This window comes from Lissotriton vulgaris, chromosome 5, assembly GCF_964263255.1.
Source record: "Lissotriton vulgaris chromosome 5, aLisVul1.2, whole genome shotgun sequence".
NCBI classification, from domain to species: domain Eukaryota; kingdom Metazoa; phylum Chordata; class Amphibia; order Caudata; family Salamandridae; genus Lissotriton; species Lissotriton vulgaris.
In genome coordinates this window covers 728,380,106-728,397,229 of record NC_141693.1, presented here as the reverse complement: position 1 = coordinate 728,397,229, position 17,124 = coordinate 728,380,106, and the positions used below count along the sequence as shown (strand labels likewise).

General features: G+C 46.9%; 1 protein-coding gene across 1 annotated transcript in view; it reads left to right on the top strand.

The window, feature by feature from the left end:
- Positions 1–17,124, top strand: part of LOC147711447 (calmodulin-binding transcription activator 1-like) — a 1,194,547-nt gene that overhangs the window by 1,105,908 nt on the left and 71,515 nt on the right. Inside the window, exons 15-17 of the mRNA XM_086919489.1 lie at positions 1,919–1,939; positions 8,748–8,941; positions 10,257–10,331. Coding sequence (XP_086775615.1) covers positions 1,919–1,939; positions 8,748–8,941; positions 10,257–10,331 — 290 coding nt within the window. The remainder of the gene's footprint in view (positions 1–1,918; positions 1,940–8,747; positions 8,942–10,256; positions 10,332–17,124) is intronic.

Sequence of the window (17,124 nt, the reverse complement as noted above, 5' to 3'; positions counted from 1 at the left end):
TCCTGGATGTCCTCAACCCCCGGTGTCCACGTGGCTGCAGAGAGAAGCTAACCTCAACGCCTGTTTGCACCCAACATCGCCTGGTTCCAATCTGGTTCCACAGTAGTCACTGGCTAGTGACTTTGAACATTGTCCCCTCTGCTTTCAGGTCTTCACATCTTCAGATCCACCCTTGGATCCACCGGAACTCTTCACATCGAGCCGCCTGCAGCATCTTCAGCTCCAAGCACCATCGACCAGCGTGAGGAAACCCGACACTACTTCGACCCTATGCACCCGCTTCCTGTGGGTGAGGTAAATCATCAACACCGGTGTTCCTACACTGGTACACACCTCTAGGGCCTGTGTCTCAAGTTTCAGCTTTCTAGGTCACTCGGAAGGTTCCGAACTAACTAACTTTCTAACTTTTACGCACCATAGACTTTGTATTGGTGAGTGCGTGCACTTTAAACACTGCACCCGAGTCCTGCGGGCCTTTCCCGACTTAGTCACTGCTAGTCCCGAACAGCTCCAGCGATTCCCAAGGCCCTAGCTAGGCCTGTTTTCTTTTAGATTGGTATCTCTTATACCACTTTCTTAGTATATGGTTTAGGTGGCCCCTAGGGCTCATCCATATTGTGAACCTTTTGTGTATTTTAAACTGTGTTTTGTTTACCGCTTGTGCTTCTGTGCTCATAAAGAGTTCAGGGGATATTTGGAGTTAATAAATATATATATATTTTCAATATATATCTGTGTGGTGTCCTTTCATCTGGTATTCCAGGGGGTTGTGTATGGTAATACAGCTGGCTTCACATGCCTTTCAGAGTTTAGCCTAAGACTGCTTTGTCCACGTTACCACTAGGATAACTGGTCTATAAGGTTGACTTACAACCGATCATCATAAGGGTTGTTTGGACTGATACAAGGTGGTTCCAGAATTGGAAACATCATATATCAGGCCAACTTCCCACAAGCACCACAACTACTAACCATCACAATCTTAGAAGTGTGACAATTCTGATTTTCCAGGCCGCCACATCTATAGGAATGGCTTGGGTGTCAGGTATTATTATTAAGTTTTAATGTGCATTGAATTAATAATAAACTGTTAATGTGGTACTCTCTAAATTAGCCAGACAGCGCCACCTTGTGGGCCGGTGTTCAAATTTCAAGAGGTCTTACTGCATGTGCTGCCAATTCCACCTCTATAGACACTTCTGGTGAAATGTAATTCTTTTTCCAGAGCTTGGGCTAATATTCTGTAGCTACCTATTTAACCGTCGGTAAAGTTAATTTACAAAAGCATTGGTATTTATCCTCGTTTCAAAAAGCTGTTTACCTCACGCTTTGAGTCATAATGTGCTGCTTATATATATATATTTGGTCAATAGAACCATTCATTCTTTCTCGTTGGACTCCAAATACCCCGAAATCTACTTCAGGGGATTAAGATGGTTAAAAAGTATCAAGGAGGATTCCCAGGGTGATTATTTAAAAAGAAAAACAAAATCTGGAAAAAAGGAAAGAGAGGAAGTAGACAGAAGCTTGTCAGTTCATTACGAAGTTAGAGGCGCGTCTCTGCTTTGGTTAGTGTCCACTTTGTTTTTACTTTTCATCCGGTAACATTTGTAAATGTTGAAACCTGTTTCCTGCTCGGTGAATATTTTGACTCACATTTTTCTCTGATTAATCTTCTAATATCCACACCGCTTTCCGCTCTGGTACCCAAGGAATGTTTAGGGTACCCAACTCCATTTGTCAAGCATCTTTTATTTCAAAGTCTGAAAAATTGTTATTGTTTGTGCCATGCATAAAAAAATAATAAAAATAATGTTTTTAAAGTCTGAATAATTGTTATTAACATTTATTGCTTTTAATGTATAGGTTGCTTTCTATAAATATAACACTGACCTTATATTTTATTCTCATCCCTAAGCTTACGTGGATAGCCTTGAAGGTAATCATTTAATAAGATACTTACATATAGCAATATTAAAGCATTTTTCTCATCACGATATTCCTCAGCGTGCATGCGTTTGTGGTCACATTCTAGCTAACCCGGAACCGGAAGTACGACAAGGCTGTGCTATGTTTCCTGTTGTTTGGTGTTACGAGTGGAACCAGTACCTCAGGTGCGATGTAGGCCTCCTCCAAGTGCCTTTGAGGTGACAGAGAACATCAGAGAGGGCACAATTCATTATTCTGTGTTTTGAAGGCAGGGGCAGCACTGATCAAGTGCTTGTGATTGCCACCTACAGTCCAGGACCCCTAAAATGCACATAGTCTGTGAGTGTGCCTGTACTCCACAGAATATTAAGGCTCTTCCCTTGACTGTAGACAGATGTTGTGACACAGCTCTGTGTAACAAGTGTGGGGTGTGTGAATGTGTGTGTATGCATGCATGCCTGGACATGCGGGTTCTTGCATAGCTAACCTAGGTAGTAGCCTCCAAGACCATGCGTTAGTCAAAGATACTCTTCTGTAAGAGAATCTGCCAGTCCACATATGAAACCTGTCCCGTCATATCTTTTCATATATGCTGGGTGCAAGGCATGGGGCAAACGCCCCTCTGAAGAAGAGTATGATGTATACACATTCCATTTTCATCTACAATACATGTGACCTTTTCCTGAAGGGATTTCACCCCACAATGAAGGCAAATCCTTCAGTTCAGAAACGAGCACCATTCAGCATCAGTTGGAGACGTACCTTAGAATGGCAATAAAATGAGTTTGTCAGTTAAAGGCGGATGTCTCTACAAAGCCATCGTTCAATTCTGGATGAATAATATTACTCTTAAAAATCGTTCACAGTCTTACAGAGTATACAAAAGAACTGCTGGGACATGTATTTTAATTGATTTCAACTTGGTTGATGCCTATATTTTTTTATATGACTTCAGCATATAACTTGGAGCAGTGGCTACTCAATGAACGTGACGTCATTCACCCAGAAATGTATCTTAAGTGTCTAGATTGTTTTCAAAGACGTTGAGTCATTGGCCAATGTATACAATGGAATTGAGATGGTGTCTTTTCCCAAATTTACAACCCAGTCATCCTCGATTGGCCAAGTTCTCTCTGTGTCTTAGGCACTATGCATGTGTAGGCGACGGTTGCAGTGCAGTCACTGGGTGCAGGCTGGCCATGTTCTGTAAAGCCATGGCATATTTGTGGTACGACCCTTGTCCTTCATTGCCTACCCTCTCGCCCCCACTGTTAACATACTTGAGGAAAATAATGTTTGAGTACTTTCCTAGCAAGTTGTCATAAGCCCATCCATCAACCAACCACTTTATGGGGTCCTTTATAAGTCCTGCAATGAAATATATTGGCAATAACGCACCTGAATCACCGATACTTCCTGGGTTCAGTTTTTGTGGATGAGGAATTATCGCATAACTCACAGTTGGAATAGTCATTGTGCTGCAATATTACCTGGTTTATCCTGTTCCAAGCTTTGAAACTCAGTCTATTGCTTTGTATCCCATGCACAAAGCCCACCAGGTATGGCTGCGGTCATAGTTTGCAAACTACATGGAATGTCGATACGAGAATCATACTCCTGATTGTGCCCAAAATGGGATTACTGCAATATTTATAATGACTACCTAACAGTGAGGCACTGGTCTGCAACAGTTGCAGAAGGTGACTGCCCCACTGCAAAAGCCCAGACAGCTGAGCTGTGGTGAGCTGAATGTGCAATATTATTGTCTCTCCAGAGACACAGAAGGACAATCCACCATTTTGTGGTTTTTCCATTAATGCCACATCTAAGAAAGGCTCTAAGTTTGTCTGTAGTGTGATTTTGTAATGCAATAATACCCCTACTGGGCTGCATGGGAAAGCATAATGTGAAACATGTGCAGTGGAATTAGCGGAGGGTGGCAGCAACAGGATAACGTATTGCAACAAAGTAACACATCAGAAGAATTATAAGGTAAAAGACGTTTTCAAGTTTTTGTGTCAGTCAATCTATTTGTCGTTGAGCACATCAGGGATACAGTTTCTTTTAATCTGTAAAATCTTTTTCTGCAAAGTACTGTGTTCTAAATCCAGACACAACCACCAGGTTGTCATGATCTCTTTTATGCCGGGGTTGTATTTGGAATCAAAATATTAAAGACCCTTGAGATAGTGGAACCTATCCCCGAACAGCATGGGCTGTCTGTCAGATTCATTCCTAATGTGTGAAAATCCTCCGTTGTTCTCCGCAGCATAACCACATTATGACCAAGTTTGTGTTGGTGACTTAGGGCCTTATTATGAGTCTGGAGGTCCACGGACCGCCAGACTCACAGTGGCGGTCTCCCGACTGCCCTATTGACTAGGATGGTTGGACTGCCCTGGGATCACCGCAACCGCCAGGAAACCACTGTTCCCTGGTGGTTGCTTGGTGGTCCTGAGGCTGCAATATGCCTGTGGCCCCACCAAGCATATTATGATTTTCCACACTGCCACATTTATGATGGTAGTGTGACCGCCAAGAAAAGTGTGGCGGTGAGGAAACTAAGACGGCCCTACAGGACCCCCTGGTGCCTCACGACATGGGGATGCACATAGGGGGCGCAACATGTGCCCCTCTGCATGAATGCACACCAGTACCTGCATGGCATGGACTGCAGAAGTCCATCCCATGCAGGTACAGCCTTTGACATTCCAGGGGCGGTGCCTATGTCATAGGCATCACCCTAGGAAGGCCAAAGAACCGCCTGCCAGACCAGGAGAAAACTCCTGATCTGGTGGGTGGATCCTACACAGGTTTAGCGGAGCGGGAGTGGGGCAATCCCGCTCCTGCACCGTCAAACTCATAATAAGGACCTTAGCCAGTTCGACATTTTGGTCTAAAAGGCAAATGATCACTCATCATGCTGAATAAATGTGACCAGTGCCTAGGAATCCTAGGATTCCATATCAAAACATTAAGCAAGATATTTGAAAGCACCAAGAATGTATTTTGTGGCAAGATAACAGCCGTCTCCAAACCTAGTGTGCTCTGTGACTGACATATCTAATAGAATCAGAAAAAGGTACTATTTGAAATTCGGTGCAGCCTAAACCATAGTGTCTCAAAGACCATAACAATGACAATATTTCACAATATTCAACCCCTACTTTTTATTTATGATCTATAATTCAATCTAAATTACATAACATTGCACCCTGCATATTCAACAAATATACTCATAACCCACTCGTATGGTATTTCAACACCAGCCATCATGACTCTCGTCCCTCCGTGAGGATTGGATCAAATAGAGTAACCCTACTAGCTTGTTCTACAGACACATTCTATACACACACAAACTCTATGCACAGACCAAAGCTCCAAGACACTCGCTATGCCACCCAATACAGACTGGGCCATATAGAAGACAATTGGAATATCACCCACACATGACCACCCTTAATATTGTCATCTCTGGCCCATAATATGCATCCACCAATACACCAACGGTACATTACACACTAACACAAATTGTCACTGAGACTTGCTCAGTCCCAGTAAACCACAGCACTAATAACTACAAGAAAGCAGATGATCACTACGCAAGTACCAATAATATAACATTAAATCCTGCCACCGTGGCAACATGCTTAGGTTGAGTCAGTAGATAATTTAATATCGGGAGCAACAAGTCAAGCTGTGCCATATGGTTTAATACAGAAAAATCGTCAGTGATTGACAGATCTTTCTAAAAGAACCTGTAATAGCTAGAAATTGTTTCGATCAAGATGTAGCTCATAACATAGACGTCAGTCACTCATCTGAATCTCCTCTGTGTCTTGTGATATATATTCAATACAGCGCTAAGGTGACTCTATTATACCCCTGTCAAATGGTTGAACACCGCATGGATCAGGAGAGCATGCCCGCAGCGTCACCTGCTTGTCTTGTTCTGTTGCAGACTAATGCTAACTATGAGCTTGCTAAATCCAATCACTGCCCCTATGGATTCATTCCATTCTAGTAAACATTAATATCAATGACAAGGGCAGGCTGACAATAATTTTGACATGAATGCAATTTCTATTATGAAGTTCTGTCCTCGTCAATCTGTGATTTTATTAAACGTAGAAATTGAATTTACGATGTCACTTGTAATGCAGACAACAGAAGGCGAACGAATGCCTTTTCTAAATAGCACTGCAACGCATGCTTAATTCTGGCTGCTGGATTCTCTGAAATGTTTTAATCTAGAAAAAGCGCAGTTTTTCCTACGACTTTTTAGGATTTATTAACTACAATGTTTTAGCTATATGACAAGGACCATGACCATTTCTTGTTGACACATAGCTTATCCTGGGAACAAACTGCACACCTGGTAAATAGGAATAGCCTGGGATGCGGTGTTTACCAGGTCAAAGGTGCTCCCCATTCTGATTTAGCATCTCAGATGGGGGATAACGCTCTGACCCCCCTTCCCGCCCCACCACCTCCTTTTTGAGGTGTGGAACTCGGAGTGTGCACAATTTGCCGGCACACTTTGTGCTTCACCTGGTCAAAATCAAGATGCAAAAACCCACACGCAAATTGCATTTCAATCAAGACCTGTTCGGACACAAAGGGAAGTTTTGCACCTGAATCAGGATTAGCGCACAATTTGAAATGAGGATATAGAAATCCTTGGTCGAACATTGTGTAGGCTATCTGTCTAATATTCTCATTATTCAGCCAGCTCATGCACAGTTTAGATCATGGATACTCGCAAACATTTGCCCAGGGGCCAAAAAACATGATATGTGTTCTCACCAAGGGCTGCATTGTTGCTGGCAGAGTAGGGTCAGTGGAGGTTGGGTGTAGAGTAGGCATAGGGGAACAAAGCATGTACATGGTGTGGACTGTGAGTCATGGAGATATTTAGAGGGTTTTATTCCATATGAACCTCTAAATTAAGACCCCAGTCTCTAGAAGAGACATAGATTTGACAGTACAGTGTTATGATGTATTTGAGTTTTTATCCCTCTACGGCACCCTGGAGTAAGCCATCTCTTCTTGGTGTTGCTAAATTTTGAGATTCAAGTGTACACGAGGAGGTAACTTGTTTAAGAAATTGGAATGAAATAGAATCTTAGGCTTTCCAATCTTGCAATTTGTAAACATCTCTTATTTCTAAACATTAGGGATGCTTTGAAAGAGACTCAGTTATGGTAGTGAGTGCTATGAAAAAAAACCTTGACAAAGCCAAACCATCTTGGAGTGCAATTCACGGAGGTGGGTAGACCAAACTCCCAACCTCCTTCGATAGATTCTGTACTGTTGTAAATTTTTAGCCATGACACTAGGACATTTGACGTTTAATCTTGGCTGTGACACTTTGCTAAACTATGCTGTTTGTGAACTCTGTATTAAAAGTCTGAGCAGGTTCACACACATTTCTTCAGTGAGCATAGCTCCTGAGTCTCACTGTTGGTATGGCTCACACCCCAGTTGTAGTTTAATGAGCAGGATGAAAAGTATGGAACCAGAAATTTTGTGAGGGGTTAATTATGGCCTCCGCTTTTGTCAAATTGTGTGTTCTGCTGAAATAGGTTTTTAACATATATCTCTGCTTCTTTTTTGGAAATAAAAATAATTTAAATCAAACTAAACATTGGTAGTATGTATCGGAATAGAAAACATGATTCTAACTGTACAATCATTTAATATTTCCCATATGGAAACTAAAATGTGATGTAGTCAAAAAGCTATGGACCTCACAACACGGATTCCTGCACTGTGGTGGTGGTACTTCTGTGTCACCAAATTGTATGCTCCTGGTCAAATAATGTCCACCCTCAACCTTTGTACCCTTAATGGTAAACTTAGCACTCTGCTGTAAACTCACTTGCCAGTAGATGGTAAATAAAAACCTGTTATCTGTCAGTATGATCTGGCTGTGTTTCATCTTGACAAAAGTAATATGTTTGTGGCTTTTTCTCAATTGAACAACTTGATTACTGTTATGGATTTTCAATAAACTTTCAAGTTCATCAAAGGTATTGTAGTACTGGTTCATGTTACCTTTGCCACTTGGAAAAAAGCACATCAGTACATGGTGAAGGCAAAGCCCAGAACGGGAAATAATGGTTCCACAGTGGCATGAGAAATGTGACTGCCAAAGCCATTGCAGATCTGTGTATATGATTCATTATCACTAACCTCTTGCATCAAGATTGAAAGAGAACATGCATTCCAAAGGCTGATATTACCACATATATTTCCATCATTAATCCATGCATATGCCCACATCCCAGGGCACCGTAAGCTTTACCTGAAGAAGCAAGGACTAGCTTGAAGCTATGTGTGATCACAGAATAGCTAATTAGATTTGTTTTTAGTGTTAAAAACTGTAGAGCGTTCAGCAGATATAACAAAGGAACTATGCTGGAAAGTTGCAATTGCAGCTTTGTAGATCCTGTGGTCTCAAAATGTTTTGCTACTCAGCCTGTGTGAATGTTATGTAATAGAATGTTCATGAGTGCATGGTTCGGATGAGTGGTCAGTTGGGAATGAGTGGGGCTGAGGAGGAGGATGCTGCTCCCGGTGGGGAACATTACTTACCATCTCACTTGTAATTGAATAAACCTACTTATATAATCTACATTACTGGCTACTGGACTGATTACCTACAATTACGTACTTTATTTACAAAACAGCTCACAGTCAATTCACCTGTGAACTGGGTTGAAGTACAATGCCCACACTGATGGCTTTGGAGACCAAGCACTGGGAAACTCAATGATTCCTGCAATATCTTATACTGTGCTTCTTTTTCTCCCCAGTATGCACTTTATAAAAAGATGACGCAGGCTGCCATCCTCATCCAGAGCAAGTTTCGCAGCTACTACGAGCAAAAGAAGTTTCAACAGAGCCGGCGCGCGGCTGTGCTGATCCAGCAGTACTACCGGAGCTACAAAGAATGCGGCAGGATGAGGCAAAGGCGTCGGACTGTCTCCATCGTGCAGCACAGAATTAGGTGCGTTCCATGAGCAGCAGGGCTTCATGATCAGTAACTGCATAACTTCAGCAGTGGCCAGCTGGCATACATCATTTCCTAGATGGGTTGGCACAACTGCTATTTCCTTAGGCATAACTCTGTCCCAGCACCTAGTGGTCTTTCTGGTCTCCCATCCTTTTAGAAAACCTCCAAAAGTCCTTTTAGCCTAATCTACTTCTGCCCTGCCTCTGCCTAACCATGAAGGACCGCCGAGATCCAACAGTCTTCCTTTTTATTGCGGGTTAAACTCTCATTGTGGCAGGTAAGCTGTGCTCTGCTGTGTATAGCTTAAATCCAGTTTTTGATCTCAGCCGCTCAAGCTTGGATACATTTGTCACACTTTTCTGGTGGTATCTTGGTAATGTAAGCAGAACGCACGCAAAGCATGTGCACCATTATTTCCAACTATTGTATTCTATTTTTCTACTGTGTTGCAGAATTTAAGATTTTATTAATATTTTTGAGGACATAGAAGTAAGGGACCTATGTAAATCTAGATACTGAAGCTAACTGGAGCAAGTATGTTGTGCAACAACTAATAATTTAAATGAAATATAGTATTGTCATTCAAGACTGTCGAGGACACCCAAAAGGCAACATAAATAGAATCACTGTGGACGATTCTTAAAGTCTTCTAAAGCTACTGCTTTGAACAGTTGTGATACGTGCCACTTCACTCAGAATCGTTCCAGAAATAATGGTTGTCCTATTCCTTAACCATTCAAAAAAAACTTACAAATATCAAACTCAAAGGAGTGGAAGGGGCGCAACCAAGAGCTAACAGAAATTAAATTGGTCATCTGTCGTCATCGATTTTCAACACTTTCTAATGAGCCAATTTGAAAACTCAGCAGTCTCATAAATCTTATGCAAAAGAAAAATGTCCTTTATTTCATTGTACAGTATGATGGTGAATACAGTCAACTAATTTCATCCCAGGGCACAATGGAAATTCTTCAAGGCTAGGGTAATTTTTTGAGATTTGATAAATATTCATCATTCCACACATTGGAGTGGCATATCTTGAACTCAATATTTTCCTGTTTCAATGTAGGACATTTAATTTAATGTTCTTATAATCTGAGGTAATCATTGACACACAATATCGATGTGATGCCACGTTGTGTTACGGTATTGATTACAGGCCCTTATAAGAGTGTAAGCACCACAAAGTGGTACCTACACGTCACATTATGAGAGAACTACTGTATTTGTTTCTGTTGCCATGCTGCTATCCTTCAAGCAGTTCTCTGTCACTAATCTTCCTTCCAAACCCCTGCTTTGCTCTGTTTAGAAGCAGTCTACTGACAAAGAAGCAGGACCAAGCTGCTAGGAAGATAATGAGATTTCTGCGTCGCTGTCGTCACAGGTATGCAGCCACTGGGGCATTTTACAGTATGTTTGCTAATCAGGTCTGTTGCATTATATAGTGTGCCCTCTATGAGGTCACAATTCAATACTCATGGTTATTTGTATGTGTGATGCTCCATTTACATTATCTTTTGAAACATCCGTATATTTTTAAATGGCGTAAGCAATTCTTTTACGCCATGATCCCTTGATATGCTTCTACTGTGGCGATGTCTATTTTTTCCTATCATGGATCTATAGTGTGTGCACTCATTGGCACAAAAATGGTAGGCACTGCCATCTTGGTTTTAGATTCATTAGGGCTGCATGCATGCTAAGTCGTGAGATAGGAGTTTATGTCTAACCTCCTAAAATAAAGGTGATATTCTTTTTCTTGATATTAACCCCTTGTCTGCTGATGACGGAACCGCTCTGTCATCAGCTGCGGTGGCGCTGTGCTGATGACGGAGCGGTTCCGTCATGGCCCGCTCGCTGCTCATGCGCGGCGCGAATTCCGCGCCTGCGCTGAGTGTTCTATTGAGCGGGGCGGGCCATGACAGAACCGGACCGTCATAAGCACAGCGCCACCGACGCTGGTGACGGAGCGGTTCCGTCACCAGCATGCGGCCGCCGCGCGGCCGCCGCGCGGCCGCCCCGCCCCCTTACACTGCGGGGGAATAGCCGCCGCAGTGAAGGGGTTAATGTATTAGTTCACTGGGCTCCGTTTGCAGTGTGCTGTTTGCAGGACACTCCCGTGCCGCACGGCCACCAGCTGTAGCGTGTGCTACTCCTTCCCGCTGCCAGCCCTCAGCCTCGCTGAACCTGCCCCGTGGACTCCGCCTCCGCCCGCTGTATCTCCCGTCCCTGTCGCCTTGCTGATTGCTGTACCTGTGTGCCCCTATTCTCGCCTTGCCTTGCTGCCGTTTTCCTGCTTGTTGATTGCTGGACTTGTGTGCCCCTTGTGTGCCCCTCCTTTCACCTTGCCTTGCTGCCGTTTTCCTGCTTGTTGTTTGCTGGACTTGTGTGCCCCGTCCTTGGTTCCTGCTCTTCTGTGTGAGTGTTAATAATTTAATAATCTCTTTTCTCCCCCTGCGCCGATCTCCCTGCTCTGCCCCTGTGACCCCCGACCCGCTCCCCGCTTCCTGCCGCCGTGCTCACGGCCATGCCCCCCTTGCCTTCTGGGCCCTCCCCGCTCCCGCCTCCCAGCTGCTCCGCCCTCCCTCCCACTTGGCCATATATGGCGACCGCGCGGCGCAGGTGAGCGTGACCTGTTTGCTGGACACTCCCGCGCCGCACGGCCACCAGCTGTAGCGTGTGCTACTCCCTCCCGCTGCCAGCCCTCAGCCTCGCTGAGCCCGCCCCGTGGACTCCGCCTCCCCCCGCTGTATCTCCCGTCCCTGTCACCTTGCTGATTGCTGTACCTGTGTGCCCCTTGTGTGCCCCTATTCTCGCCTTGCCTTGCTGCCGTTTTCCTGCTTGTTGATTGCTGGACTTGTGTGCCCCTTGTGTGCCCCTCCTTTCACCTTGCCTTGCTGCCGTTTTCCTGCTTGTTGTTTGCTGGACTTGTGTGCCCGTCCTTGGTTCCTGCTCTTCTGTGTGAGTGTTAATAATTTAATAATCTCTTTTCTCCCCTTGTGCCGATCTCCCCGCTCTGCCCCTGTGACCCCCGCCCCGCTCCCCGCTTCCCGCCGCCGTGCTCACGGCCACGCCCCCCTTGCCTTCTGGGCCCTTGCCGCTCCCGCCTGCCAGCTGCTCCGCCCTCCCTCCCACTTCGCCATATATGGCGACCGCGCATACGCGCAGCGTGCACGCGCAGCGTGCACGCGCAGCGGGCGCACCGACTGAGCGCCGAAGGTGCGCCAAAGGTAAGCCCGTCTGCGCCCGTCCGCGCCTGGACCGCGCCCAGTGCCAGGACCCCTGCCCTCCACAGACACCAGCCCACCCGCCGGACCTACAGCGCCACCGAACTCAACGCACTCAACACCGGCCGATTCTCGGGTTGCTACCGAGCCACCCCGAGACGCACCCACGGACCCTTCTGCTGCCACTCCTGCAAGTTCACCTGCATCCGGACCTGCAACACTCCAGCAGTGCCCAAAACCTCGACGAGCAACAGCAGCAGCCACCTGAAGTGCATCCTGCTCAACACCCGCTCCGTCCACAGACACGCCTTCGAGCTCTGGAACCTGCTCGACAGCACAGCCCCAGACGTCGCCTTCTTCACGGAAACCTGGATGAACGCCTCCTCAGCGCCCGACATCGCCATCGCCATCCTGGACGGCTACAAGATCATCCGGAGGGACCGCGTCAACCAGACAGGAGGAGGCATCGCCATCATCCACAGGAACTCCATCCGCATCACAACCAACACCGACGACACCCTCGCACCCGCCGAGCACCTGCACTTCCAGATTCACATCCACCCCAAGACCACCCTCGGAGGCACCCTCATCTATAGACCCCCGGGACCACGCACACAATTCAGCGAGGAAATCGCCGACTTCGTCAGCCCGCATGCCCTCCCCTCCGCTGACTACATCCTCCTCGGGGACCTCAACTTCCACCTGGAGAACAACAACGACCGCAACACCACCACCCTGCTGGACAACCTCGCTAACCTCGGACTCAAGCAACTGGTGACCACCCCCACCCACTACGCCGGACACACACTCGACCCCGTCTTCTCAGCCAGCAAGGACATCGCCTTCAGCCACGCCACCGGACTCCACTGGACGGACCACAGCTGCGTCCACTTCAGCTTCAAAAGGACCACGACCCACCACCAACAGCAACAGGTTGCACGCAGAAGCTGGAACAAGATCACAGCCGACCAGCTCGCAACTTCCCTGAGCAAGAACCCACCCACCAGCACAACGAACCCCAGCCAAGCGGCCACCAACCTCACAAAGTGGATCAGCGACTGCGCAGACGACCTCGCCCCTCTGAGGACCCCGCCTAGCAGACCTGGCAGCATGAAAGCCCCATGGTTCACCGACGAACTGAAGAGCTCCAAGAAGGACTGCAGAGCCCTTGAGAAAGCCTGGCGCAGAGACCCAACACCGGACAACATGACTGCCCTCAAGCTCGCCACCCGAAAACACCACCAACTGATCCACACCACCAAGAAAACTGCATTCAAGGAACGACTGGACAACAACGCACACAACAGCAAGGAACTCTTCAACATCGTTAAAAAGCTCTCCAACCCCAACGCCGGAAACAACGACATCACCCCTTCGCAAGACCTCTGCAACTCCCTCGCCTCCTACTTCCACAACAAGATCGCGGACATGCACAACAGCTTCAGCACTCAACCGACGCTCGCCACGACCGAACCACCGCCCCCCACCACCACCCTTCGTGCCTGGACCCCGATCAGCACCGAAGACACTATCCGCACGATGAACTCCATCCACTCCAGGTCTCCGACCGACCCTTGCCCTCACCACGTCTTCAACAAGGCCGACGCTGTCATCGCACCCCACCTGCGGGACATCATCAACACCTCCTTCAACACCGCTACCTTCCCGGAGAGCTGGAAGCACGCCGAACTCAGCGCCCTACTAAAGAAGCCTTCAGCCGACCCCACCGACCTCAAGAACTACCGACCCATCACGCTGCTCCCGTTTCCCGCAAAAGTCATCGAGAAGACCGTCAACAAGCAGCTGGCCGCCTTCCTCGAGACAAACGGATCCCTCGACCTCTCGCAGTCTGGCTTCCGGGCCAACCACAGCACCGAGACCTCCCTGATCGCAGCAACCATTGACATCCGAGCCCTGCTCGACAACGGAGAAACAGCGGCCCTCATCCTCCTAGACCTCTCCGCGGCCTTCGACACTGTCTGCCACCATACCCTAGTACAGCGCCTCAGCAACGTTGGAATCCAGGAGAAGGCACTGGAGTGGATCTCCTCCTTCCTCGCCGGAAGGACACAGAGAGTCCGCCTCCCCCCGTTCAGATCAGAAGCCACCGAAGTCATCTGCGGCGTTCCTTAAGGCTCCTCGCTCAGCCCAACCCTCTTCAACGTCTACATGAGCCCCCTCGCAGCCATCGCACGCCAGCACAACCTCAACATCATCTCCTACGCCGACGACACCCAGCTGATCCTCTCCCTCACCAACGACCCCGCCACCGCCAGAGCCAACCTACACGAAGGGATGAAAGAGGTAGCCGAATGGATGAAGAACAGCCGCCTGAAACTGAACTCGGACAAGACGGAAGTCCTCATTCTGGGATCCTCACCCTCCACCTGGGACGACTCCTGGTGGCCCCCCGCCCTAGGCAGCGCACCCAAACCAACAGACCACGCACGCAACCTGGGCTTCATCCTGGACCCCTCCCTCTCCATGACCAGACAAGTCAACGCCGTCTCCTCGTCGTGCTTCAAAGTCCTACGCATGCTACGCAAGATCTTCAGGTGGATCCCCACCGAGACCAGGAAGACGGTCACCCAGGCCCTCGTCACCAGCCGACTGGACTACGGCAACTCCCTCTACGCCGGAACCACCGCCAAACTCCAGAAGAGACTCCAGCGGATCCAGAACGCCTCAGCACGACTCATCCTGGACATCCCCCGGCGCAACCACATCTCCGGACACCTGAGAGACCTGCACTGGGTCCCGGTCAACAAGAGAATCACCTTCCGTCTCCTCACCCACGCACACAAAGCCCTGCACAACCAAGGCCCAGGATACCTCAACAGCCGCCTCAACTTCTACGCTCCCAAACGCCAGCTTCGATCGACCGGCCACGCCCTCGCCGCCGCCCCCCGCATCCGAAGAGCTACCACAGGGGGAAGGTTCTTCTCCTACCTCGCCGCCAAGACTTGGAACTCCCTCCCGACCCACCTCTGCCTGACCCAGGACCACCTCGCCTTCAGGAAGCAGCTCAAGACCTGGCTGTTCGAGCAGTAGCGGACCCCCCTCCCCTAGCGCCTTGAGACCCTCCGGGTGAGTAGTGCGTTATACAAATGCTTTGATTGATTGATTGATTGATTGATTGATTGATTGATTGATTGATTGATTGCTGCAACATTTTAAACTGTCTTTCTTCGCTTGCCCCCTGGTGCTCACACAGTTGCTGCATTTTAGTGTGGTGTATATTTCAACTTAGTTATGGTGTAGGAAGGACCACTCTTTCTACTGAAAAAAGAGTTCAGAAAATATTGTTAGCTTTGTTTGCTGCTTACTTAAATAGCAAGCATCTACTTCGGTGAAAATATCACTCTAAATTAGTGCACTATAGGCCTAGGTTACATAACAGATCCAAGCAGAAGGGAAACATACCTATTGATAAGTGCCTGAACTGCATCAAAAGCAAACCAAACTTCCTGGAGCAATATTACAAGGATGGGTATTTTGCTGTGTAGTGTTGTTTCAGAACATTAACTAGAAATACCAATAATCATTTTTAGTGCAATAGATTCAAGGTGGAATGAGTGGACTTTTAAAATTTCTTTTACAGACGCTTGCGAGAAAGCCAGCATATGCTGATAACAGGTAACAACCCAGTGGCGTGGACTACTGACCACAGAATTGTTGGTATTGGGGCTTATGGTTAATTTTTTCAAAGGGAAAATCATGTTCCCTGCTTCCAATTATAAGAAAAGCTACCCTGTTCATTGATTATAAACTTGGTAAATCTATGCATGCATGTTTGTATGAAAGGACAACATTTCTATGGATTTTTTTATTTTGGATTTTATATATCGTGGGTATGGCTCAGGGGGTATCAGAGCACTTTACAAGTGTACTGTTTTCAACAATAATCGGAAGAATAGATTTGAGTTACTGCACAGCCAAGAGTCTTTCAAAGAGAAGAGTCTTTATTTCCATTTTAAATGTAGTATGATGAGGGGTCATATAGAGGGTCGTAAGAAAGGAGTTGCAGAGTCTTTTGTGTGATGTCAAGAGTTTTAAATTGAGCTCTCGCCTTAATAGAAAGCCATTGGATGGATAACTAGATGGGAATGATGTGGTCAAATTTCTTGTGTCCAGTAACACAACTGGCTAAAACATTTAGAATGGCTCTGAGTGGCTTTAAGTGTGAGCTTCGGATCCAGAGCCGCCTTGGTTGGGACAGTGCGCTCTAGGCCATAGCTGTGATTTGACTCCGGAAGTTGAGCCAACTGTGGAAGATGGAGGCAAGAGACTTGGCATTTCGAACAATGGTGGGTTGGCACAGCACAGAAGAGAGTGGTTGTAAGCATTCTTGTACAGTTCGGTTGGATTTCTTCAGAGATACAAGGAGGAATTCTGTTTTCACTGGGTTGTTAAGTCATAGGTGCTTGGACAACACCAGACAGACTCAGGGGGCTTTTGCATTTTAAATTTGGACCATACATCAAGTTTCCAGGTGGACAGAGTATACCGTTTGTGGCGAGAATGTTTTCTCCAACAGGATCAATAGACTTCCAGCCAATGGGCAGGCATGCTGAGGTAATTCAGTGTCTGATTGGATGAGGTGGGTAGAAATGGAGCATGGATGTTGATTAGAAAGATCTTTAGGATGATCCACTCAATGATTGGCTCCTGTGTTTATGCTTGATGAACGCTTCGGGAAGCATCTCAGGTTGATATGCATAAATGTTGACGTTACAAGAAGCACGAGTTTGTGCAACAAAAGCTGCAGTCAGATTTAAGAGCTGGTAAAAGAGTATTAGATAGATGGTCTCCATTGGTGCTCTGTGCTATTAGAAAGGGGAAAGGGTGGAAAAAAGACTTAGGCAAATTTCTCACAACCCACAGGTGTGTACTCACTTATATCACAGGACTATTTAGTAGCATTGGAACTAGGGACGTGGGAGGTGCTAG